Genomic DNA, 26,195 nt, shown 5'->3' with positions numbered 1-26,195 from the left:
TACACGCAAGAGCTGGAGAGAAGTGGGAGCAGGTGTAAAAGCTCAGATCCTTACAAATCTAGAGAAAGTTGAAAGCAGAGCCAGTATGAAAACATTAAATAAAGACCCCATAAAGTACAAGCTGCCGGGATCTAACCGCAGGGCCTGTGGGCCCAGGGCAGATGTAGACAGGATTGCCTGCTCTCCTCCCTACCTCCTCCAGCCTCCCCGGGGCTTGGGGCTCCTGATCAGAGAGGCTTGGCTGGCCCCAACCCCCCTCCCTCCTGCACTGGCTTTGCTGAAATGTGTCTGGGGCAGGGCATTGGGCAGGAAGGAGACTCCTCACATGACCCAGCTTAACCCTCCTTTCCTCTCCTCCTCAAGCGGCACACTGCAGTAAGAGCGCAGCAGACATGCAGACAGAAGGGGATCCACGGTGGACAAGGAGGGCCCTGCTCCTAGGCATCCTCTGGGCAGCTGCACGCCTGCCTCCCCCGGGGGCCTCCCTGCCCCAGCGTCTCCCACGGGCCACAGGTAGGTGGGTGCTGGGGTCAGCGGCCCCTGCTGCTGCTGCTGCTATAAATGAAGGGACAAAGGGACATTCTCCCTTGACCGCCTTGGCTTTTGCTTCCTCCTGTGCTTGCTGTGATTTTTAGCATTTGGAAGAATATGAAACGCTTTTGATCCCTCAAATAAGCCTCAAAGATAGCGCCAAAATAATTCACAGACACCATGAATCAGGGCGGCCTCCGTTTTTATTGTTGGAGACTTCATCGTGAGAAAAAATCTTTCATCCCAGAAACTCACTCTGCAGACAGTGGGTGACTGTGCACGGGCCTGGGGACAACGTGGGTTCTGCAGCTGGAAAATGAAATTGTACAGATATTAGAAATCTTAATAATCAGAGATTATCGTTTCTACTTGAGGAGGAAGAGGGGTTTGGAATTCCCTTTTAGAAATGAAGCAGACGAGGAGTGATTTCATGATTTCCTCTTTTTAATTCTTCCACTGTCATCAGCGTACTTCATTAAAGCCTCTCTTTTGGGTCTCAAAGACTTTTTTTTTTCAGATCTACAACTATATCACATTCAAAAGGGCTATGTACATTGTCACCAGGGTTCTTAAAATTCCACCCAGAAACCCCACACTTTACAGATTTCTTAAGCAATTTCCCTTTGTGAGCTTGGAATGTGTGACTCCAACATCCTTCAAACTCTCACCTCCTTTTCCTCAGGAAATAGCACCCAATGTGTTATTTCTCCATCATCGGAGTTTCCTGAAGGGTTTTTCACAAAACAGGAGCGCAAAGATGGAGGCATCGTAATCTACTTCCTAATTATCCTTTACATGCTCATGGCCCTGTCTACTGTCTGTGACGAGTACTTCCTGCCCTCCTTGGAACTCATCAGTGAATGTAAGTGGCTGGGAATCTCCCGGGTGACCTTGCAGGCAGTTGTGCCACACACATCTATGGGCATGGCTGTCCCTGAAATAGCTCAGCAGCAATCTGTCCCTCTCAACCGGTTGCAGAATTGCACTATTTGTAATTCGGCTTCATTACTGGAATCTGAAAATGAGATCTACCAGCTTAAAGCCACGGTTTATATCCCTTCGGTTACGGGCATCATCCAGAATTCTGAGCATAGACCTTTCATTGGTGCCCTAGTCCCTAAAATCAAGGTATCAGAGAGGTTTTATGCCACATCAGCAAAAATGCCAGCATGGTTAGTTTCATTCTTGAGGCATGCTCACTTCAGAGCAAGTCTACGTCAAGGGTCAGGTCACCCATTGGACAGAAACAGTGAGCATTTCTTCACAGAGAAGAGCATGAACAGACACTCTCCTTGACCCACGGCTCCTCCCCTACTCCCGCTGCAAGGCAAGCCAAGTGTGTTCTTTCTTGTTCACTAGAGTATAGCTGTCCCCTAGGACCTAAAATAAGACCTGGCAACAGTGGGGACACTCAACACATATCTGTTTAATGAAAAAAAATTATAGAGTAGGTCAGCATAAGTTTATTATAATGATTATTTAACTTACATAGATGTAAATACATGGATTTTTAGGCTGACATTGTTTTAAGTTGATATTGATAGTTTTCATTTAATAGACATTAAATTACTTTAACATAGTGTTTTTACTCGGATTGATGAAATACAAGACAAATAGAAGAAAAAAGTAAAAATCATCTACATTCCCATCACCCAGAGATTCCCCACAGTTACCACTGGGTGTATTTCCTTTCAGCCTTTGGAGTTTGCGATAGGTACTATTTAAGGTCTTTTCCTTTCTGTCATGTAATATCGAATTAGGTACATTTTCCATAGGATTAAATGCTCTTCAAAAACTTTATTTTTAATGGTAGCACTATACTTTAGGATTTTTGTAAATGACTTGATCACTGAAAACTGTTTTTTAGGCATTGTAGTCACCATGTAGAAATTTATAATTTTTAACATTATAAATTATGAAATATTTGATTTGTTTTTTAAGTTTGTTTTAAATATGTTATGCCCCTACTTGCAGAAAAATCTTTGCAAACTTCTCTGATCATTTCCTGGTAAAGATGCAGAGCTGCGCCTATTTTAAGCTTTATCTTACACATTGCCAAAAGCATGTCACAGAGGTGTGCAAACCAAAACCTCCGGAATATGTGGTAGCTTCCATTCCAGAAAGCCATGAACAATATCATTTTAAATGCCTTTGTTAGTTGCTTTAAAAATGTAACTTTATTTTGTAAAGTTTGTCTTTATCTTTTACCCATTTCTGAGGTTAACATTTTATAAGTGTATTGAAATTTATTTTTTTTCTTTTGTGTTTTATTGCCCATGCTCTAATGGGGGTGTGGGGTAATTTATCTTTTTCTTATTGGTTTCCAAGACTTTTTTTTAATGTAAGGATATTAACCCTTTTTCTAATACAAAATTTATATCATGTTTTTTCATGGTTTGTTGTTTGCTTTTGTATTTTGTGTGTTTATCACATTGAAATTTTATATATTTTAAGTAAACTTATAAATGGTTTATGATTCTCCTTTTGGCTTTATACTTAGACTTTTTTATCCATTGGTCAGAAAAATTGTCATATTTTATTTTACTTATATATATTTTTTTACATTTATTTATTACATCCCCTAAGAATTTGTTCTGCTATGGGACACAATGCTATTTTTTTCTAAAGTTAATCAGTTTCATATACTAAATTTTTATCTACATATGGACCTGTTTCTATACTCTCAACTCTGTTGCAGTAACCCACTTGTTCATCCTTGTGGGAAGAACTGTACTTTCAAATAGAAAACCTAGATAATCTATACTAATAAAAGCAGCGGTTCTCAACCTTCTGGCCCTTTAAATACAGTTCCTCATGTTGTGATCCAACCATAAAATTATTTTCGTTGCTACTTCATAACTGTAATGTTGCTACTGTTATGAATCGTAATGTAAATACCTGATATGCAGGATGGTCTTAGGAGACCCCTGTGAAAGAGTTGTTCAACTGCCAAAGGGGTCGCGACCCACAGGTTGAGAACCGCTGAATAAAAGGATAATATGCTAATTAGACCGGGAGACCTTCCAGATGTCCTTCTGGACAAAGCCATGGTGGCAGGGCTGAGGCAGAGGCAGTTAGGGACAAGCAGGCAGGGGAGGGCAGTTGGGGGAGAGCAGGCCACAAGGGGAGGGCCGTTGGGGGCGATCAGGCCAGCTGTGGGATTGGGCCTAAACCGGCAGTCAGACATCCCCTGAGGGGTCCCAGAATGGAGAGGGTGCAGGCCTGGCTGAGAGACAACCTTCCCACCCCCCCTGCATGAATTTCATGCACTGGTCCACTAGTGTTAATTACATAAGTCTAAGAGACTTTCAATTCAAGGTAATATTCCACTTAGTATCTTTCTCTTTCTGGAAAGTAAAATAGTCGTTTTAAAACATTTTTGCTTTCACATTATCGAACAATGACTTGACTGAAAGAATAAATGAGTAAAAAATTGTCTTCACAGTGGTAAATGAAAACTCGTCTAGCCCTACAGAAAGAGACTACTGCATTAAAGCTTAGATTGCCACTTTAGAACAATCTTCAGTGAGTGACTTCACAGAGTATCTGTAACAATCACTTCCACCATGCCACTTGTGGAATCACTCTGAAACATCATCAACAACATGCACTTCTCAGCGCACTACTCCTGGCTCAGAAATAGAATACAGTAGCTATTACAGATGTGTGACTGACGGATGATGCTACGCCACTGCCGAATCTTCCTCAGCAGCTAAGAACTGACCTGGTCTTAAGTACTGGAAATACTAACAACAAAAGGAGATAGAAATAGTGCTAACTCAATTCTTTTTAAAATGTCTATAAGTTAACTTTGTCATTTCTCTTTTCAAGATCTAGCATGGTCTCATCCACATTTAAACATCAGCAATAAAAAACAATCTCCCTGAAAGTGGTTTACATCCATAGAGAAGTATGCAAATGTGTTACATTCCCCCATAGTCCTTTGATTAGCATTGAGTGACAATAGTTCCACCATCCCATCAGCTAATTAATACTATTCTCAAAATAGTTTACTGATGCATTCCACAAAGTACTGGAGTGTTATTCATCCATTTATCTTATTAGTTATCATAAAACAATGATAAAAGCATGGTTCTAAATTAAATATATATGGTTTCATTTAGTCTCCACAAAAACCCTATGAAGTAGGGACTATTAGATTGGCTTATTAAAGAGAAAATTGAGGCTGAGAAGATATGCAATTTCTCCAGACTACACAGTCAGTATATGGCAAAGCCCTGGTCACTCTTGCACCCAAACTCAAGAATGTTCTCGATTGCTATATGATATAATTTTATACATCCTTGTTTCAGATTAGCTGCTCTAACATGGTTGTTTCAGAAGAACTGTTCTATATGAACAATCTTAAAGATATGTCCCTTCCAAGGGCACTGAAAATGTTAACCCTCCCAAACAATACCCCTCCCCCCAAAAAACCCTTATCAAATACTCACTTTAATAATGGACAAAGTATACTACAAAATAGTGAGAATCCACTTCGAAAAATCAGCTCAGACTTTTGGCAACCTATTGGGGATTGATCGATCATGTATGGTACAATGACTTTCTGTGGGGGACATGCTCTGAGTCCCAACCTAGAATACAGTGGTAGGATTGGCAGGACCATGGCCCAACCAGATCCATTATCCCATTACCCTCTCCTCAAGTCACAAGCAATGGTTCATTGGCCAGCAGAAGGGGCTCCAGAAGGTGAAGACTAGAAGAGTTCAGGAATGGAATCTCTGTGCAGAAGGAGGAGGGGGAGGGCAGAGCCTCTTACTGACACCCTGGCTCGGCCCCAGCTCAGGCAAGCAAGTGCTCTTTGTCTATAGCTGTATATGTTGGTCTGGCAAAGTCCCCTAGAGCTGTCACCACCTGAGGCTTCGAGCAAGGATCTTTCCCTTCTCCTTGTTCTACTTGAAATCATGAAAGTCACAGAATCTCTCCTCTCCAACGCGACACTGGAAAAGCAGCATATACCCCATTGGACAACCTGAGACATTGTGCTGTCATCTTAACTGTGTAGAACCTATATGAGAAAATGCTATTGCTAAACCCCTCGTCTTTCCCCCATTTAGATTCTATAGGAAAAGAGGCTCATGATGATTCTTTGACCACAGAGGGCTGAAGTAAAATTAACCCATATTATTAAATGGGGAAACAAGTAGGAAATTCAGGATAAGAGGTTAAAAGATGTCGTCAGAGGGGAAATATTATCTGAGACAAGTTAGAGCTAAGGATATGAGGTAAGGAATAAACTATGGAGACCTCGCTCATTCCCATCTGTTGTGCTGCTCTAGACAGTAGTTGTGTAGATATTCTTGGGAGTGTGTGTGTGAGAGAAACAAAGACAGACAGACAAAGACAGAAACAGAGAAGATTCCAAATGACAACAAGGAAGCAAGGGGAGCCTCGGTGGTCTGGTCATTCATTAAGCCTGACGAAGGAACGTTTGAATTCCCCTGCTCGGTTTGGTTTGTGAAGTCAGTCACATCACCTTGTACTCTATCTGGCACGGTTTGTTTGGGGCTCTGTCCTCTTTGTCCCACACCTCTACGAGATACTCGCTGAATGGTCTATAGCGACGCTGAGGATCCATAAAGGGGCTGGAGGGAGGGAAGGCCATTCCATGCTACAGGGCCACATAGTTCAGAGGGTTGAAAGTGTCCACTCTGGAGCCTGACGCAACCTAGGTTCAAACCGCAGCCCCACCATTTACTAGATCTGACTTTGGGCAAAGTGCTGAAGTCTCTCTGCCTGAGCTACCTCAGCTGTGCAGCAGGGTAACTAGAGCTCTGAGTTCATAGAGCTGTGTGCCAAGTACTGAAGAAATACAACTGCTTACACAAGGACCTAGCACATAGCAAACACTCACTAACTGTCCATTACTACGGAAGAACAGACTACCGAGATTAGAATCCTTTGTTCAGGAAAGATGAAGGCGAAGATGGTGAATGATCAAAGTCATTAGCAATATGCTTGGGGCACATACCAAGTCTAGGTGCATCTGCTAGAGCCTGGATACCAAGTTTAAGGCAAATAAAAGCAAGAACTACTCCACAAGGTAGGAAGTTTATTAAATCCATTCTTTTATTTCACCTAATAACCCATTTGGCAACTTTAAACAATACCTTAAACATCTCTAGGATATTGTTTACAGTTCCTTTTATGTCTTTTACATTAAAATACATACCATTTTATTCCATTTTAGCAATCTTTTATTGTTTAAAGAATTTTTTTGGGGGAGAACCAAGATGGCGGCATAGGTTAACGCCGGAGTTTGCTGCTTTGAACAACTACTTCAAAAGTGAAACCAAAAAACGGAAGGGACATCACCCAGAACCACAGGAACGCTGGCTGAGTGGAAGTCCTACAACTAGGAGGAAAGAGAAACGCATACGGACACTCAGAGGAGGCGCAGTGGTGAAGTCAAATTCTGAGGTGCGGAGTGCGAGGAGTGGGCTGGCGGCGGAGGGCGCGGTTGGTGTTTTCAATCGGGAGGGAGTCGCAGACTCTGAGCACCAGATCCGGGCGAGCCTTTAGGGACCCAGACTCAAACGGGAGAAGCGGGACTGTCTGGCTTCGGTCAGAGCGAGTGCAGCTTTCTCTCCAAGCTTTGCAGCGGGTGCTGGGACTCAGAGAGGCAGAGCCCCTGGGGACAGGACTGAGAGCCGCCATAACTGCTCTCTCCGGCCCACCCTGTTGATCCTGTGCGACCCGCCCCGCCCAAGCCCTGCACAGAGGCATTTGCCGGATAGCCTCAGGCAAAGGCTAGATTAGCACCTCCCTAGAGGACAGAAGTTCTCTCACTGCTGACACAGCTGATTCTCATAGCCACTTGGCCTGGAGGTCAAACCCTCCCTGGAATTAGCTACAACAATCAAGGTTTAACTATAAGACTGCGAACAAAGACCACTAGGGGGTGCACTAAGGAAGCATAACAAAATGCGGAGACAAAGAAACAGGACAAAATTGTCAATGGAAGATATAGAGTTCAGAACCACACTTTTAAGGTCTCTCAAGAACTGTTTAGAAGCTGTCGATAAACTTAATGAGATCTACACGAAAACTAATAAGACCCTCGATCTTATATTGGGGAACCAACTAGAAATTAAGCATACACGGACTGAAATAACGAATATTATACAGACTCCCGACAGCAGACCAGAGGAGCGCAAGAATCAAGTCAATGATTTGAAATGCGAGGAAGCAAAAAACATCCAACCAGAAAAGCAAAATGAAAAAAGAATCCAAAAATGCGAGGATAGTGTAAGGAGCCTCTGGGACAGCTTCAAGCGTGCCAACATCAGAATTATAGGGGTGCCAGAAGATGAGAGAGACCAAGATATTGAAAACCTATTTGAAGAAATAATGACAGAAAACTTCCCCCACCTGGTGAAAGAAATGGACTTACAGGTCCAAGAAGCGCGGAGAACCCCAAACAAAAGGAATCCAAAGAGGACCACACCAAGACACATCATAATTAAAATGCCAAGAGCAAAAGATAAAGAGAGAATCTTAAAAACAGCAAGAAAAAGTAACTCAGTTACCTACAAGGGAATACCCATACGACTGTCAGCTGATTTCTCAACAGAAACTTTGCAGGCCAGAAGGGAGTGGCAAGAAATATTCAAAGTGATGAATACCAAGAACCTACAACCAAGATTACTTTATCCAGCAAAGCTATCATTCAGAATTGAAGGTCAGATAAAGAGCTTCACAGATAAGGAAAAGCTAAAGGAGTTCATCACCACCAAACCAGGATTATATGAAATGCTGAAAGGTATCCTTTAAGAAGAGGAAGAGGAAGAAAAAGGTAAAGATACAAATTATGAACAACAAATATGCATCTATCAACAAGTGAATCTAAGAATCAAGTGAATAAATAATCTGATGAACAGAATGAACTGTTGATTATAATAGAATCAGGGACATAGAAAGGGAATGGACTGACTATTTTTTGGGGGGAAAGGGGTGTGGGAGATGTGGGAAGAGACTGGACAAAAATCGTGCACCTATGGAAGAGGACAGTGGGTGGGGAGTGACGGCGGAGGGTGGGGCGGGAACTGGGAGCAGGGGAGTTATGGGGGGGAAAAAAAAGAGGAACAAATGTAATAATCTGAACAATAAAGATTTAATTAAAAAAAAAAAAAAAAAAAAAAAAAAGAATTTTTTTGCCCAGCTGAGGTGGCTCAGTGGTTGAGCATTGACCCATGAATAAAATAAAATCAATAAAAATATATTTTTAAAAATAAACTGAGAGATAATAGTCCTATTTTGGACTATAAGTTAATATAGTTTATATTTTTATTTAATTTATATTTAAATTACATATATTTTAAAATATTATTTTTTAATTTTTTTTGTTTATTTTATTTTAGAGAGTGGAAGGGAGATGGAAAGAGGGATAGAAACATCAATGATGAGAGAGAATCACTGATTAGCTCCCTTCTGCACACTCCCACTGGGGATAAAGCCGACAACCCAGGCATGTGCCCTGACCTAGAATCAAACCATGACCTCCTGGTTCATAGGTCGATGCTCAACCATCTGAGCCACACCAGCCGGGCCTTCAGTTTATTTTTAGAAACACAAAAGTTCAGTATAAAACAAAAAACAAAAAAATCATTTTTACATCTATATATATAAAAACCAAGCGACAGGAATAACAGAATGACTGAAACAATCGGGGGCAGGGCCAGTTGGCCAACCACCAGCGGCCCCTCCCCTGGCCAGCCCCCACCCGTGCACAAATTCGTGCACCCGGCCTCTAGTATTTTTATATGTAATGGGGCTCTCCTAGAATTATTTAACCACTATTCAGAGCAGCTTTTCCTGTTTTTAACCTTTTCCTAAGCTATCTACACAAAAAACTGAGAACTCCTTAAGATTGGTCACTTGATATAGCTCAAAGTTCACAATGACCCAGCTATGAAACTTTCCATTTTAAATGTCACACTAACATACTATTCAATTAACAATTCTAATCCCTCCACCATGCTGATCCTTTGAGGTATAACGTGTCTTAAGTGAAAACAATCTTAGTAAGATATAGAGAAACATAAAGTATTTGCTTTTTTATTAAAATTATTTTTATTCACTCTGTTTGAACTAACATTTGCCCATGTTCTACTTTGTGTTTCAGAAATAGACAATAAGAAAGAAATGCAAGTTTTAATTCCAGGTAGATTTGGTTCTAAATTGATAAAATTGAAAGGGAGTTGAGTAATTCTGTGAGTATGGCATTTGGACAGCCTACAGTTTCAGTGTTTGATTTTCTTAATCCTTGTGAAATTTACAGAAGCAAAGCCTTCCCAGAGAACAAAGAACCTAAGAATAGTGTTTCCTCCCTGCCACAGGGGCACTCATCCTCCTCTTAAGAGCATTTTCATCCTCTTTGTTTTTCTTTCTCTCTGATCTAAATTGTGGTCCCCTTGGATTGCTGCTAAATCTACGCCAGGTGCCTGGATCTAAATAAAGTGCCAAGTCGTTTGGATATTACCAAGATGCTATTGCAGGAATAGGCAATGATGATGATGATGATGATGATGATGATGATGATAATTAGTATTAATCTCTTCACTTTACCTATATGGATGACTGAAAGAGCAGCTTTTTAAAGTAAAAATGATCTAGGTGCCCATCCCATCTCTATAATTACTATGTGACACTGGGCAAATTATGGGGCCAAAACTCAGGTAACTGTGAGGTTTGGTGATAAAATGTCTTGCAAGGGCTTTGTATGCTAGGCTGAGGACAGTGACATTCATTGTAATATTATAGCTGTTAGGTTGGGAGTGAAGAGAGTGCCTTTTCAATGGAATCAGGCATTTAAAACCGTTGTACAGGGTTTCAGAATTTACTCCATCATAGCTCATCAAAATATAAGGTGGTAACCAGAAAGTGCTCATAATGTTTTTATTTATTGTTAAGAACCTCACAGCATATACATGCAGTTGGGCATTGAGAGGCAGGCATTGATTACAATGCATGCTAACTTTACTCAAAATATTTCTAGAAAAATATTTAAAATTGATGTCAACATGAGTTTTGCAAACCATAAAAAGCTTTGGTTTGCTGTCATCATTTTTTATTTTTTTATGTTTTGTTTTGTTCTTTTTTTTTTTCCAGAGAGAAGAAGGGAGAGAGAGAGAGGGATTAAAAACATCAATGATAAAAGAGAATCATTGATCGGCAGCCTCCTGCACACCCCCCATTGGGGATTGAGCCCACAACCTGGGCATATGCCCTGAGTGGGAATCAAACTGTGACCTACAGGTTCATGGGTCGATTCTCAACCACTGAGCCACACCGGCTGTGCTGTCACACTTCATTTTGGACCCTAAGTAGAGTTACTTAGTATGACTACCCATTGGAGTCACTAGAGTTGAGTCCGAATGACTTTTGATTGCTTCCAAAACTCAAATCCATTCACAAAGCATGAAAATTTGCTATCATCAGGACTTTTTAAAATCGTGCCAAGGGATACCAAATTGCATACAGCCTATAGTTATAACTCTATTAAAATGCGAAAGAGACTAGAAATACATTAAAATGATAGCAGTGGTAAAGCACAATGGTAAGCATGTCAGTAACTCAGCCCTTTCTATTTTCCTCCATCTTCTAAATTTTAAAATAACATAGAGGGTTTTCTTTTATTATGGGATTATTTAACATGAAAGACAGAATTCATACTCTACATTTTGAGTAGAAATCGAAAAAATTAGAAGATATCTTAAAGATTGTGTAGTCCAACTCCCCATTTTACAGATGGCAAAATACAAGCCTTGTCTGAATGACTTATCTAAAATCTCATATTAAGTTGCTTATTGGCAGGGCCAGAATCCAGGTCTCCATTTTAGTTTAAAACTTTTCCTCCTATATTTCCAGAGGTTATAAACTTCCCAACATGGCATCCTAGAAGCAAACACACTTGAGAAAAAGTTTGCTGAGTTTTAGTAACCAGTTCATTATCATCAAGTTGCACTTTATATAAACACTGTGATGATATCTAAACTTATAAAGCAAACTCACCTTAAACTTTTCTACTGTATCCTGAAGGAAAATGTGATTATTCCTTTAGAGTAATAGAGAGGAAAGAAATGCTCTCCAAAGGTCAGCAAAGACAAATCCAGGCCATTCTAAAGTTCAGATGTATAAACCATTTTTACAAAATATGCTTGGAACCTTAAGCTATAACTTGTTAAAATATCTCTAAATTGTACATGCCCATCAGTGCAAGTTCTTTCCTTTCATGACTCAATTAGAGCTCAGTGGAGAGCGACACTCTTGGTCATTACTGCCTTTTGAGAGCAGAAGTGTTCAATGGGCCACCTCTTTCCCTACCTTGCAACAACCCAACAGATCACATTGGGGATTGAATTTTCCAATAAAGCACTCTTCAGCTAAATAAAGAGGGGTCATCAGATCTTCAGTTGCACTGAGTTTGGACAGCAACTTCAAGATAAAGCATTTTGTTCTTTTTCAATTTCCTCCACATATTATCTAGCCCTGATTTGATTAGAGAATTCATGATAATACCCAATATTATTAAACTTCTACATTCTGACTCCCAGTAACTATTTTCCCCCAAGGAAGGAATAAATTGGGGGCAGTTATGTGCCAGTGCCACGAGGCAGAGAAGAAAATAACGTTATAATTGGCCTGCCTAACTGCCATTGTTATATTGGGTTTCTGTCATGAAATTGAAATAGCACTGGACTTAGAACCAATATACTTGGGGTTTATGTAGTAACTTCTCACATTTAAGATCCTCACTATCCACCTAACTGAATTATTTAACCTCCTGGACCTGTTTCTTATCTGTAAAATGGAAATAGCATCACTCATATTTGAGAATAGTTGAGATTAATAAATTATGTATATGAGGGTGAATTGCATACCATCAATGTAAGATATTTATTTCACACCTAAAATGAAAAAAGTTAATCACAGAGCAATAGGTTTATCTTGTCCTATTTTGTTTCATGGCCAGTTCATCTTACTACACATCACAGAATTGTAATAAAAGTATACATATATACACACATAAAAATATATAATTATATAATTGTTATATATCATATAAAGTGATATCCTATATAATAAAACCCTAATATGCAAATTGACTAAAGGGCAGAACGACCAGTTGCTATGCCACGCACTGACCACTAGGGGACAGATGCTCAACACAGGAGCTGCCCCGATGGTCAGTGCGCTCCCACAGAGGGAGCGCCGCTCAGCCAGAAGCTCATGGCTAGCGAGCACCTCTGCGGCAGTGCTAAGGACCACTTGGGGGATGTCTGATTGCCAGCTTAGGCCCACGGAGCAGGCCTAAGCCAGCAGTTGGACATCCCCCGAGGGATTTTGGACTGCAAGAGGGCACAGGCTGGGCTGAGGGACACTCTCCCCCCTTCCCCCCCCCTTGCACAAATGTTGTGCACCAGGCCTCTAGTATATACACACACACATACAACATATATCTTACTCTAGGCAGTAAAAGAAATGCTATGAAATATGACTTTCATAAACCATTATTATTTCTCTCCCTTCATTAGTCACTGCAGGTGGGTGTTCATCAAGTGACATGACCAGAGGCAAATAGTGAGGAATAGGATAGAGGACCTGAATTGGATCATCCCAACTATCCTCAGAGCACTTTTCACAAGGCTCAACAGGTGGCCAAACAGCCTCTGAGACCAAATAACCTCACAGGGATTAAAAAAAAATAAAAAAAAGATGACTGATTTTGGTACCATCAGCAGGCAGCATGTGGATGGCTTTGTAATCACTTCTAAATCTTTCAGAATAAAAGCCCAAGTCCTTACCAGGATCCACAAGGCCTTGCATGATCCGGCTGCCTGTTACCTCTGACCTTATCAACTACCTCCCTTCCTCCACACACTTAATTCCATACACACTGGGCTTCTGTTTCTTGAACACATGGGCTAGCTTCCACCTCAGATCCTTTGCACTCCCTCCTTCTGCCTGAATACTCTTACCCCAGGTGTATGTGTGCCTAGCTCCCTCCCTTTGAAGCGTGTGTTAAGTTACTGTCCCAGGGAAGTCGTTTCTGGTAACCTGATCCAAAATTACAATCTTTCTGTCGTGACATTTCATATTCCCCCTCCATGCTTCTGTTCTGTTTGCTTTGTCTGTTTCCTCTCACTAGAGCAGAAACATTTGTGATTGTTACTGCCATATCCTCAGCACACGAAAAAGCATCTGGCATAGTAGGTTGTCAGTAAATGCAATAATAAATGACCAATAGCTAGGTGTTCCCATTATCCATTCCTGCTTAACAAATCGCCCCCAAACAGGGCTCAGCTAAATGGTTTTGCTCAAGGTCATAAGAGAAGGCGGGTCATCTGAAAGCTCCCTCCCTCACATGGTGGGTGCCTGGGACGGTTCAAAACAGCAGAAGTCCCTCGAGCATCTCTATTTCAATTTGGGCTCTTCATGAGATCTCTCCAGGGTGGGGATTTCAAGGCAGCCAGACTCTTATGTGGCGACTTGTGGCTCTAAAGCAAATGTTCTTAGAGAGCATGAGGAAGTTTGCCACCTTTTAAGTCCCAGGCTGGCAATATAATGGCTCTGCCACTCTGTCAGTCCAAACATGAGTCAATAGGCACATCCAGGCCCAAGAGGAGATATAAACATAAACTCCACCTTTTTTTTATTGATAATGAAAAGGTTCTGGGAAATCATGTGAGCAGAAATACTGTAGCCAATTTTGTAAAATACGATCTGCCACACCAAGGAAAAAAACCAGGAAAGTCAAGAGTAGATGTCCCAGCAGAGAAACAGAACATGAGGATCTGAGAATATGCAACAGGTAATGGTCCCCACAGGCAAAAATAAACACTGACCACATGTGACTCAAGCAAGCACAGCAGAATTTGAGGGTCCCAGGAAGACTGAAGTGTCAAGAATCAATAGATGTAATAAATAATAAACATCAGCAAAGGATGGCTATCAAGAGCCTTGGGTACCTGAGTTTGTCTGTGTGACCCAGGGTAAATAAGGCCCAGCATGCTACCTCTGTCAGCTAACTTTCATTCTACCAGCAAAGCCTGGCTGGGGATTTCTGATGCAACCTTGTCTCAGCCTTCCCTCAACAAGGTGGTTTCCGCCCCATGGCTTTCTCTGCCCTTGCCATAGCAGGTCCCTTAGCTCTAAAACTGAAGGGGCTAAACATTTAAGACTCCTATCCCATCAATCACTGAGGATAATAGATTTGCATGCTTGTTAACATGGGGGATACACACAATTTGAATAGTATTTTCCTACATTTCCTAATCTAAAACAGTTCTCATGGTTTCATAATTTAACATTGTTATAGTCAATCTTGTTTTTTGTTAATTTCCTTTGGTATTTAGATAAGGTTGAAATTACCGATTTGTGAACATGCTCCTTAATTCAGCTTCATTTCTAGATCTTAAATACTACCAATATTCACTTTTTCTCCTCTTTCAAGTTGGATTAGGATTCCTGAATTACCCTAGTTTTCTCAGCTCTTGTTGGAGCATTGAGTTTTTAAAAAGCTGTGCTGTTGCTACACATCTACAACTAGGAAGGAATCTTTTCTGGGTCCCGTAAGATCCATACTGCACTCAGAGTACTTAGTTGCAGCATGCTTCCATGTACTCCTGGCCTTTTCTCCCTTTCTATGGAAGCTTTAGGTCACGGAGTGACAACGAAAGCAAGACACTGGATCCCTCGATTTCTTAACCTGCATTTTACTTTTCCAGTGAAGTATGAGTGTTTTTCTGTAAAGCTGTAGTTTTGAATATCTACTGTATTTAGTTATAAAGACAGTATATACTCTTTCATTTGTCACTTTACTGGGCATAACATAATCTCATTTGTCTTCAGCCCTTGGATTGTCTCAGGATGTTGCCGGTGCAACTTTCATGGCAGCCGGTAGTTCAGCTCCCGAATTAGTTACTGCTTTCTTAGGTAAATATTGCACCTTATATTTTTGCTAATCCCATGTGATTTAATCTATTTCAAATCAACACTAATTTACCTGCTTACTATCTTGTTCATAGGTGTATTTATCACAAAGGGCGATATTGGCATTAGCACCATTCTTGGATCCGCTATTTATAATCTCCTGGGCATCTGTGCAGCCTGTGGCTTGCTATCTAATGTGGTATGTACAAAAACTCAACACAATGTATTGTCTTGACAAATTAAAGAACTGTTTATAGTCTAGAACAAACAAGGCACTAGTAATCTGTTCAATCAAGTTTATTAATCAGTAGAAAAACCAACATGTATTCAATTTAGATTAACCCACAAATAGCTCTAGGTCATATTTATGAAAATCAGAGGTTTAGAAACAATTTTCCTTAAAGTTCCTTTTTCTCTAGGCAATATGCAAAAGATATTTAGCTACAAATATACAAACAATTTTATTACATTAAGCATGTACTTGAAGAAGCTGCAGTGTAACGGAAACAAAATTATCATTTTATAGGTTTCAACACTATCGTGCTGGCCCCTATTCAGAGACTGCGCGGCGTATGCGATTAGTGTAGCAACAGTTCTTGGCATAATATTTGACAACCAAGTGTACTGGTAAGCTTGAAATAATTATCACTGTTATGTAAAACACAATCACAGAGAAAATTTCATGAAATTCTAATGGTTTAGTAACTTCTCAAATGTCTGCCACTTTCACACCCTTTCCAGTGGTCTCTGGGCTAAAGTTCCTCGTCACGATTGCTGGCTGCATTTTTCTCCCTTCTTCGCTATTTTTTAGTGGTCAGTCTCCTGTTCTGTCTCATTAGTCACTGGATGTTACATCCTTCCTTCCCCCACTGACTGACCAGGAAGTCTCCCAGCTATTGTTGTCCACTAAAGTCCTAACAGTTGGCTTTTGCATCTATTGGGTTATTGCTCACCTTGCCTAGAAGCAGTCATGGTCACAAGATTGGAAATTGGGATGGAGGAAGTAAATGTCCCTTTGAATTCTTGCATCTTCCCCTCCGTTCATTTAGGAAGAAAAACTATAGCCTTCTTCCTCGCAGAATAAAAAATATTTAGGTTTTAATGTTAAAAATTGCTTGCTTTCTTTTTTTTATCTGCCTATGCTTTGCTGTTCTGAGAAAATAAAAAAGGTGAGTGACTTAGTAGACAGATAACTTTTGCAACTGATATGCACCAAGTACCTATCAGGTATTTGCCACTACACAATCATGAGGGATAAAGAAATGTCACAGGTGGCTCCCCTCTGCCGTACAACTTGGCAGGGCTGCAAATACCTGCTTTCAAAAAACTTAAAATCGAGCAGGGAGCAAAATCCCTAAATGAGTCATTCTGAACACTAGTCCTTCTCCCAAAGAAAAAGGATGAGTTACAGTTAGGGTATTTCTGGGACTCAGCAGCTATCGGTAAGGGGACAGTGACTGTGAGAGTCTCCCTCCACCCCGGAGATCAAGAACTCTTTGCTTCTAGCTGTAGCAGACTTACTAGCTATCAAAGGTAAATGCAAGATTCAAATGTGATGGTATTAGCTAGTCACAATTCTTTAATTGTGGAGGAAACCAGTGGAGGAAAAAAGTTCTCAGTGCCTATGGTATAATTTTATTTTTGAGAATATCTCCTTTTCTTAGTTAATATTATATATATATATTTTTAAAACTCTGTATAGGAAACTGAAAACCCCAAAGCAAGCCTGATATATTCCGTGTTTTTACACAAAATTTCTACACTATAAAATTTGAATAGAGACAGTTAAAATGAACTAACACATGCTATAGTCTCTTATTATGTATTTTGGGGAATGGATTCTGCCAATGAACTGAGATGAAGACTACCCATTACTATCCATTAGTTTCACTTTAATTTTGATCATTATTTTCAAAGCATTTTTATGCCAACCATGTTAAAGGAATCTATAAACGATGAGTTTCCAATCCTTGTTTTTTTAAATATAGAGAAGACAGTCAAGCTCCTATCAGTAAATTTATAATAATGCTGTAACCCATCTACAGCACCAACATACACCTAGAAACATTTGATTATGCTATCGCTGCATTAAAAATTAAGCTGCTTAAAAGCTATTAACTCTCAAATAATTTTAATTTTTTAATTTTAAAACACAAATTTCTCTAACTTACAGGTATGAAGGCATTCTACTACTTTTGATATATGGATTATATGTCCTGATTCTGTGTTTTGACATAAAAATTAACCAATATATTATAAAGAAATGCAGTCCCTGCTGTACCCGTCTTGCCAAAGCTATGGAGGAGAGAAGTGAACAACAACCACTAATGGGATGGGAAGATGAGGGTCGACCATTCATCCGTCGGCCATCAAGAAATGACAGTGGAATATTTTATGAGGATTCCGGTTACTCCCAGCTTTCTATAAGTTTACATGGTCTTAATCAGGTTTCTGAAGGTAAAAACCACATCCTGTCCACTACTAAGTCTATTCACTAGTGAAATGTAATTTCATTTAATTCAGCAAATATATATTCTTATTATATAGAAGACATTGGAGACCCAGAGATGAAGAGGCAGTCCATATCCTTATGAAGCTTCCAATACCGCAGGGGGGAAAGTGACTAAAATATGAGGATTTACGTATTTAGAGAAAGAAATAGAGTATAACTGTGTTTCCTAAAAGGGATAGATTTAAAATTTGATGAGAATGGTTCAATAGGAAAGACTATCTGACAAGGAAGCATTTAAACTGAGCCTTGCAGAATAGTTAAGATTTTAACTGATGATCTGATCTATAATCAGTAAGTAATAGCTACTAAAGTCTTTATTAGGTAAATGATAGAGAGGTAAATATAAAGTATATTCTGTGGTTTGAGGCCAAGGAAATAATATAAGCAAAGCACTTACTTACTTAAGTGCTAGCATAACTGAGGCAAAATATGCACAGTAAGAAAGCAGAACGGTAGATAGAAATAGGATTAAAATTAAATGTTTGTGTAAGAGTCTTGCAGGTTTGTGAGCAGGAAGATTATTAGAACTGAAACATGGGATAAAAGACATGGCTGTACATAAGAGGCTACTAAACAGCTGGTGTTTAATAGGTGCTGAGACAGAGAGAAGGCAGTGGGAATGAAGAGAACAGGCATGAGACAGTGTAGAGAAAGCATCACAAAGACCAGGCAATTAAAGGACTACACATGGCCAGAAAAGGGGGCAGACAATTCTTAAACTTTGATCAGAATTGACTAAGAAAACGGAACACTGCTTGCAAAAACTAGGAATTTAGGAGAAAGGGTTGGTAAGAAGAAGAAACGAGTTGAGTTTTAAATATGTCATTTGAAGCAATAGCAAACCATTTAGGTAAATATGTTTGGTAGAAAGTCAAATTCATCTATGACCAGAAATATCAATTTATGGGTTACTTTTATATAAAATGGTTGTATAAAACAGATTCTAAATTTAATTTAGTACATTAGGAAGGGAACTTATCCTAATTTACTACCTATAAAAATTAAAACATGACTCTTCCCCTTCATACAAAAATTAGTTTCTAGTCTTTCAGGTACAAGAGTTATTCATCTCTAAGTTAAAATTTTTAACAAGAAACTGAAAAGAATCAGTCTAAAATTTACTATTTACACTAAAATTATACCTAATTTTATTTAATGGCTCATTGGCTGAGGCTTGACAAATTTTACTAGTTGTTTTATTAGCATTAGTTGTAATGTGATTGATCAAATATATGGGTACATTATTCTGTAAATGCCATACAAATTTTAAACAATTTTAAAGTGAATTCCCATTTTATCCAATATGCTATTATCTCCCATTAACTTCATAAAACAAGTTGAATAAAGAAACATACTCAAGTTTATAAATTACACGTAGATTCTATACTAGTTCCTATTTTCTTAAGGTTGTTTCTAAGATTGGTGGTGAATTCTGAATTAATGAAAAAAATAATGAAAAAAGCCCTCAAAATAACTTACAAAAAGAATTAGAATGGAATATTCAACTTAATAAAATTATACTCTATTTTATAATTCCTAAGTATACATTATATGATACATGGGGCAGGCTGAGGTAGTGGAGACAACTATCCCATAAGCAAAAAAAGTTACTAAAGATCATCTACATTGTAGAAAGCCAAAAAATGTCCAACTAACACTCTATAAACATCATCTCTAACATATTCAAGTGAATGACCCAAGACATTTCGATGAAGGCCCGAAATCAAGAAATGCTGAGAATCACATTTTACACTGTTTGCCCTAAAGTCTCAATTAGTTTCTTTTTGCCAGCAATACCAGTAATGAGGTATTCAAATGTTTTAAATAGCCTCTTAAAACTGATACAGCTAATTTATTTCAATATAGCTTTCTAAATGGACATTTCTAACGTAATTGGCCATTTAAGAAATTCAGAATCATTTTTTTTCTCAACAGATCCACCAAGTGTTTTCAACATGCCTGAAGCAGATTTCAAAAGAATTTTGTGGGTACTATCCCTTCCTATTATCACATTACTTTTTTTAACCACACCAGATTGTAGAAGAAAATTTTGGAAAAATTATTTTGTGATAACCTTTTTCATGTCGGCACTTTGGATATCTGCATTTACATATATCCTTGTTTGGATGGTCACGATAACTGGTATGTATCTTGAATACAAGAGAACAATTTAAAAAGAAAATAATCAGTTTCACATAAGAACTCCATACATTCACTAAGCTAAGAAGCAAATTTCTTTTCTAGCAAAGAGTAAATATAATGCTATCCACCAAAAAATTCAATATTAATATACCAATCATCCAGGTTTTGTGAGTGCATATCCCCTATCAACTATATTCTCAAAATTATACAGCCCAGGGGTATGAGTCAAGGGAATCATCTCATAAATGAAATAAATTCACAGGATGTCTGTTAGACTAATAATTAAATCACATTGCATGGGCTCCATAACTCTTTATATTAAGTTCAATCACATAACAGAAAATATAGCAAGATATCACTGTTTGGGGAAAACAATGATGTTCACAATTTAACTAGAATACATTTTATTTTGCTTTTTATTTATTTTTGCCATTGATTTTTAGAGAGAGTGAAAGGGTAGGGAGGAGGGGGAGAGAAAGAGAGAAACACATCGATTGGGTGCCTCCCACATGTGCCCCCAACCTGGCCAGGGATACCACCTGCAAGCCAGGTACATGCCCTTCCGTGCATGGGCCAACACTCTAACCACTGACCCAGACCAAGCGAGGCTTTTAATTTGCTTTTTGGCATGGCAATATAAATATATTATGAAATAAGTAAAAAAGTTTCATTTTAGGTTTCTACTGCTTTCACAATTAAGATTTAACTATTACTGCTTGGCCATAATCAGCTCTAATCCCATAGAATTCCTAGTCCAGGATGACAAACTAAATATAAATGTAAAACAAAAAATTCAGGAATTTCTCCCCAAAGGTTAATCTGAATGAACTAGTATCAGAGGTGAGCAAACTACCTCCCGAGTGTCCAAATCACTGGTCTTTTGTTTTTTTGCTAATCGGGTCATTCGTTTACATATTATCTATGGATGTTTTCACACTACATTGGCAGAGCCAGATAACTGCAACAGGGACTAAAACCTACAAAGCCTAAAATAATTACTATCTGGCCCTTTACCAAAATACAAACAAACAAACAAAAAGAACCAAAAACTTGCTGATCTCTGACTTTTTCCAATTTAATATGCAACTTAGAATAATATGCTAGCAAAAAACAAAATATTTTTTTTCTTTTTTTAAAGAGGAAGATAATAGTCCAATTAGCTTGCATATTAAATCTCTCCAAACTTTCTCAGCCAGAACACATTTGACATTAGGAAAACAGGAAAAGAGCAAAATCAAGTAACAGATCATAGAACACCCCCAAGATGTTATTTATGTGTTATTTATGTACAGAAGAACTCTGGCCAACCATAACAAAAATTAACAATCAATTCCAATATCAATATATATTAGCATGCAATAAACAGCTACTTAGTTTTTTTTAAAATTAATATTAGAAAGGAAGAATAATTCTAAAGCAAGTGTTCAATTATAACAATAAAAGAGCAGTTACATGTACTTTTTTTTTAACTTCCCATTGGTCCTGTTTCCTAAAATAAATACATTACTGAAAAACGTTGAACTGACATCAAATTTAACAGAAGTATTACTAAATTAGGACTATAATGTTAGAAAAACTCAAGAAGAACCCTATTTTGTTTTCTTCAGATTTATGACATTTCTCAAAGAAAACACTAAATTGAGGTATATCACTAAAGTAGGAGTTAAAATGTATACCATATTAATGCATTTATATTTTTAAAATAGCTATAAACAATATGCTTAACACTGAACACTTTAAGAAAAAAGTTTTTAATTAAAAAAAAAAAAAGGGACCAATCTTATTAGCACACATTAAGCAACAACCTTAATGATATAATAGTGATGACATCCAAAACTTCTATAAGCGTACCAAGGAAGGGAACTGCTTCTTGGTAGAATTTTCTCTATTAAAAATCTGTCCTACCTGCTCTGGAGCACTACCTCTTACAGAAAAAGGTTGCTGGTTCAATTCCTGGTCAGGGCACATACCTAGGTTTTGGTTGTGCTACAGGAGGCAACCAATCGCTATTTCTCTCTCACATCTATATTTCTCTCTCTCTCTCCCTCTCTCTAAAATCAATAAAAACATATCCTTGGGTGAGTATTTAGAAGAAAAAATCTGTACTACACGTTACCCCATTTACCAATCTTACTCAAATATTTTGCTAACTAAAATCAAGTATATACATACTGGCTCTGTACTCTAAATACGCCTATTTTCTTTTTGTTAAGGAATGAAGTATCTGAAATATCTGCAGAGGATGGTTAGTGTACCTATAAGATTTGTAACTTATAACATCTATATTTATTACAGGGGAAACATTAGAAATTCCAGATACAATAATGGGCCTTACTTTATTAGCAGCAGGAACAAGCATACCAGACACGATTGCAAGTGTGCTGGTTGCAAGAAAAGGTAAGAATTAGGTCCCTCAAGCTGCGATGCTCCCTCTTCAAGCCTGGCTGAACTACACTAAGCAAAGTTGCCTTTAAATATATTTATTTCTTCAGCAACATACTTGAAGAAAAAAAGGGGTAACTCAAGAGGAAGGATTTACTATTTAATAACAAACATTAATTTCACTAAATCTAATTCCCCGAATAAAATTCACCTGAAATGTGTATTAAATTGTAATTAAACATGTTAAACTAGAATGAAAAGCAACAAGTAATCTACACACCTTATTGAAAAATGCTTTAATAAAGATAATTAGATAAATAAATGTTAATACTTTAAATACTAACCTCCCCAAATTAAAAAATACAAATTCAGTAAGACTTCTGCTCTAATACAATTTTCCAAAACCAACAAACAAAAAAGTATCCAGTGTCTTTTCTTATGAAGCTTATTATTAAAATACAGTATTGGTATGTACATTTTAACACCATGCTTTTTTTGCAGGCAAAGGAGATATGGCCATGTCTAACATCGTGGGGTCCAATGTGTTTGATATGCTGTGCCTCGGTGTTCCCTGGGTGATTAAAACTGTATTTATAAATACATCAGCTCCTGTAGAAGTGAACAGCCGAGGACTAACTTACATAACCATCTCTCTCAACGTTTCAATTATTTTTCTTTTTTTAGCAGTTCACTTCAACGGCTGGAAACTAGACAGAAAGTTGGGAGTAGTCTGTCTATTATTGTACGTGGGACTTGCTACAATATCAGTTCTATATGAACTTGGAATTATTGGAAATAATAAAATAAGGGGCTGTGGAGGTTAATATCAATAGTGATAGGTGGAAAATGTGAATGATAGGGAGGGGCAGAGAAAGAAAACTCCATTTCTTCATTTAAGTAAAATAAAAAAATATCCTAAACTTTAGACTCTAAAACTTACAATTCTTTACCAAAGAAAAGTAATTTAAATCAACCAAAATCATATCCTAATTTGTCTGAGTATTCTTATCAAGAACAATTACATACAGATAACAGAAGTTTTGAAAAAACATCTGTTTTAACTTACAATAAATAAGCTGATAAAAGCTGGAGAAACTTGAACAAACCCCACAATGTAGTACTGAAAATAACATGGAAATGGCTTATTTCATTAAAAAACAGTATAACCATTCATTTAAACTGAATGACCAGATTTGCTGTCTTTAAAAACCCAAACTTGAGATAACAAAAATCACAGTATATTTAACACTATACTGTTAAAAGCTGGTGGGAGTTTTAAAAGTTCATTTTTACAACGTTTGTAAGCATACAGTATTACTTAAAAATGACTTTTACTAGGAGATTCAGCAAAACAGATGTAAGAATGTTCCAACCGTGGTTTGAAATTATGCATTACGATCCAAGCGAACATCAATTTCTCTGCCACTGATTTTTATGCCATTCATTATTCTGCAGGCTTTTTCAGCGGATTCTGGGGAGTCAAATCTGACTGTTCCACAGCCTTTTGACTTTCCATTCTCCATTTTTATTTCTGCAAACATTACATGACCTGTATAAGAAAAATTATAGAATTACTCGCCAGTTAAAACAGGTTCCATATTTAAATACACAGGTTTCAAATTTTTCATTGCCAATGAAGTGATATGTAACTTGACTAGAAACATTAACATTAATGATTTAAAAATAACATAAGCATTATTCACATCACTTTATATTCTGAATATAATGGAACTCACATAAAGTAATAAATATCTATAGGTTAGAATATGCAGAATTAGACTAAAAATAAATTTGCTTAGGATTTAATATTTTATTAAAACAAAAAATATTTTTATGTTAAATCCTTAGTTTCAGAAGTAAAATTTATAGCAATTAAGGCAAGCTAGCACAAAATGCCACCAAGTCACTATGCCCAATGACAAACCACAAATTTATTTATTTTTTAAAAATATATTTTTATTGATTTCAGAAAGGGAGAGGGAGAGATAGAAACATCAATGAGGAGAGAGAATCATTGAGCAGCTGGCTCCTGCAGGACCCCTACGGGGGATCGAGCCCACAATCTGGGCATGTGTCCTGACCAGGAATCAAACAGTGACCTCCTAGTTCAGTGATGGCGAACCTTTTGAGGTTGGCATGTCAGCATTTTGAAAAACCCTAATTTAACTCTGGTGCCGTGTCACATATAGAAATTTTTTGATATTTGCAACCATAGTAAAAGATTTATATTTTTGATATTTTATATATTTAAATGCCATTTAACAAAGAAAAATCAACCAAAAAAATGAGTTCGTGTGTCACCTCTGACACACGTATCATAGGTTTGCCATCACTGTCCTAATTCATATAGGTTGATGCTCAACCACTGAGCCATGCCGGGTGGGCGACAAAACACAAATTTAAACAAAACTATTTAGACAAACTTATTCCTTTCCGCCCAATATCCTTTCCCTTACCCTTTATCTTCCATTTCAGCTTTTTGATCCCTGAAAATAACAGCAACTGTCCAGAAATTTAATTTTTACCAGATCACGAAGGGCCCCGCTAATTCTGCTTTTCAACCACAGTGGCGAAGTCATTTACTCAATATCACATTCTGAACTCCAAGCATAAGAATGGCACCAAATATATATAGAAATAGGCATAGAAGAGACACAGCAGATTTAAATCAATAAAGGTAAAAACAGTTATGGTAAGAGCACAAAGAAGAACCTCAGAGGAGTTTCCAGAAAAAGGAAGAAAACTAGACAATTATTCCATACAGTTAGTGTCATTGCTGACTCTAGAGACTGAAATGTGAAGTAAATTATAATTTATCAAAATACAAAGTGGCCATAAAGATCTATCATCCAAACCAGAACCCAGAGAGTATATAACACATGTAAAGTGAGACTATTCCCAAGCAACCTGGGATGTATGATCGCTCGATCCACAAAGATTTAAGTGTGATGTGTGTGACTACTTACCATAATATTTCCCTACCCTTGAATATTGTAGTTACCAGATCACTATGGGCTAGTTTTAGTCTGGCAAAAAAAATCAGAGCCAGGCATATTTAGTTCAGATTTAGTTCTGTTAAGGGCGAAGAAGGAGGGAGGTAAAAGCAAAGGGCTTAGCAAAAAATTTCAGAAGCTCTTTTCAGGCAATGGGAACAACTTTTAATCTCAATGCACCAGTAAGGTGTTTTCTCCCCTTCTTTTTAAATATTGATCTGATTGATTCTTTTCTGCAACATCCTGGAGTACTTTCCTACTGTTTTGTCATCCACCCCCCTCCACAATAACTTTATTTTTTAAAACTGAGAGTCAATTACTCATTCACTCAAAACTAATTAAATGTCCACGTTAATAAATGTCATGTTGAGCCAAAACCATGATTTTGTAAACCAGAGCAGGAAGTCTTTAACTATGTTCTGAAAGTTATAAAACAGACTAATCCTTAAAGAAGTTATAATGGTTAAAATAGACCCAAACAATATTTACTCTACAAATAGTTAAAAATATACACACATGAGAATATACACACAGAGAGAGAAATCTCATTTTCTAATTAACATAGTAAAATGAATCTGGAAAATTTATTTTTAAAAACTTTAACATAGATACAAAGCAATTTCCAGAGTCCTCTTAATATCCTGAATGCTGGGAACTGCAAGAAAGCGACTTTAATTAAA

General features: G+C 37.9%; 2 protein-coding genes across 3 annotated transcripts in view; one reads left to right on the top strand and one right to left on the bottom strand.

Annotated features, from left to right (window-relative positions):
- The first annotated feature begins 345 nt into the window (after positions 1-345).
- Positions 346-23,352, top strand: SLC24A5 (solute carrier family 24 member 5). Its single transcript, XM_059702237.1, has 9 exons — positions 346-513; positions 1,214-1,393; positions 15,406-15,489; positions 15,582-15,685; positions 16,013-16,113; positions 17,660-17,943; positions 19,934-20,140; positions 22,436-22,537; positions 23,024-23,352. The coding sequence occupies exons 1-9, from the start codon at positions 393-395 to the stop codon at positions 23,344-23,346; spliced, it is 1,506 nt and encodes a 501-aa protein (XP_059558220.1). The 5' UTR covers positions 346-392; the 3' UTR covers positions 23,347-23,352.
- Positions 22,802-26,195, bottom strand: part of MYEF2 (myelin expression factor 2) — a 39,203-nt gene continuing 35,809 nt past the window's right edge. For both annotated transcript variants that reach the window (XM_059702241.1, XM_059702244.1), the window contains one exon: positions 22,802-24,071. In XM_059702241.1, the coding sequence (XP_059558224.1) occupies positions 23,908-24,071 (164 nt within the window). In that variant the 3' untranslated portion in view covers positions 22,802-23,907. The remainder of the gene's footprint in view (positions 24,072-26,195) is intronic.

The sequence above is a fragment of the Myotis daubentonii genome, chromosome 1 (assembly GCF_963259705.1).
Source record: "Myotis daubentonii chromosome 1, mMyoDau2.1, whole genome shotgun sequence".
Classification (NCBI taxonomy): domain Eukaryota; kingdom Metazoa; phylum Chordata; class Mammalia; order Chiroptera; family Vespertilionidae; genus Myotis; species Myotis daubentonii.
Note: the sequence above shows the minus strand (reverse complement) of the source record. Positions and strands in the feature narration are given on the sequence as shown.

Excerpts from the sequence above, each read along its gene's own strand:
- SLC24A5 (XM_059702237.1), top strand. The coding sequence starts at position 393 with ATGCAGACAGAAGGGGATCCACGGTGGACAAGGAGGGCCCTGCTCCTA. Across the intron at positions 1,394-15,405 it reads CTTGGAACTCATCAGTGAAT|CCCTTGGATTGTCTCAGGAT; the intron begins GTAAGTGGCTGG and ends ATTTGTCTTCAG. Across the intron at positions 15,686-16,012 it reads GTGGCTTGCTATCTAATGTG|GTTTCAACACTATCGTGCTG; the intron begins GTATGTACAAAA and ends ATCATTTTATAG.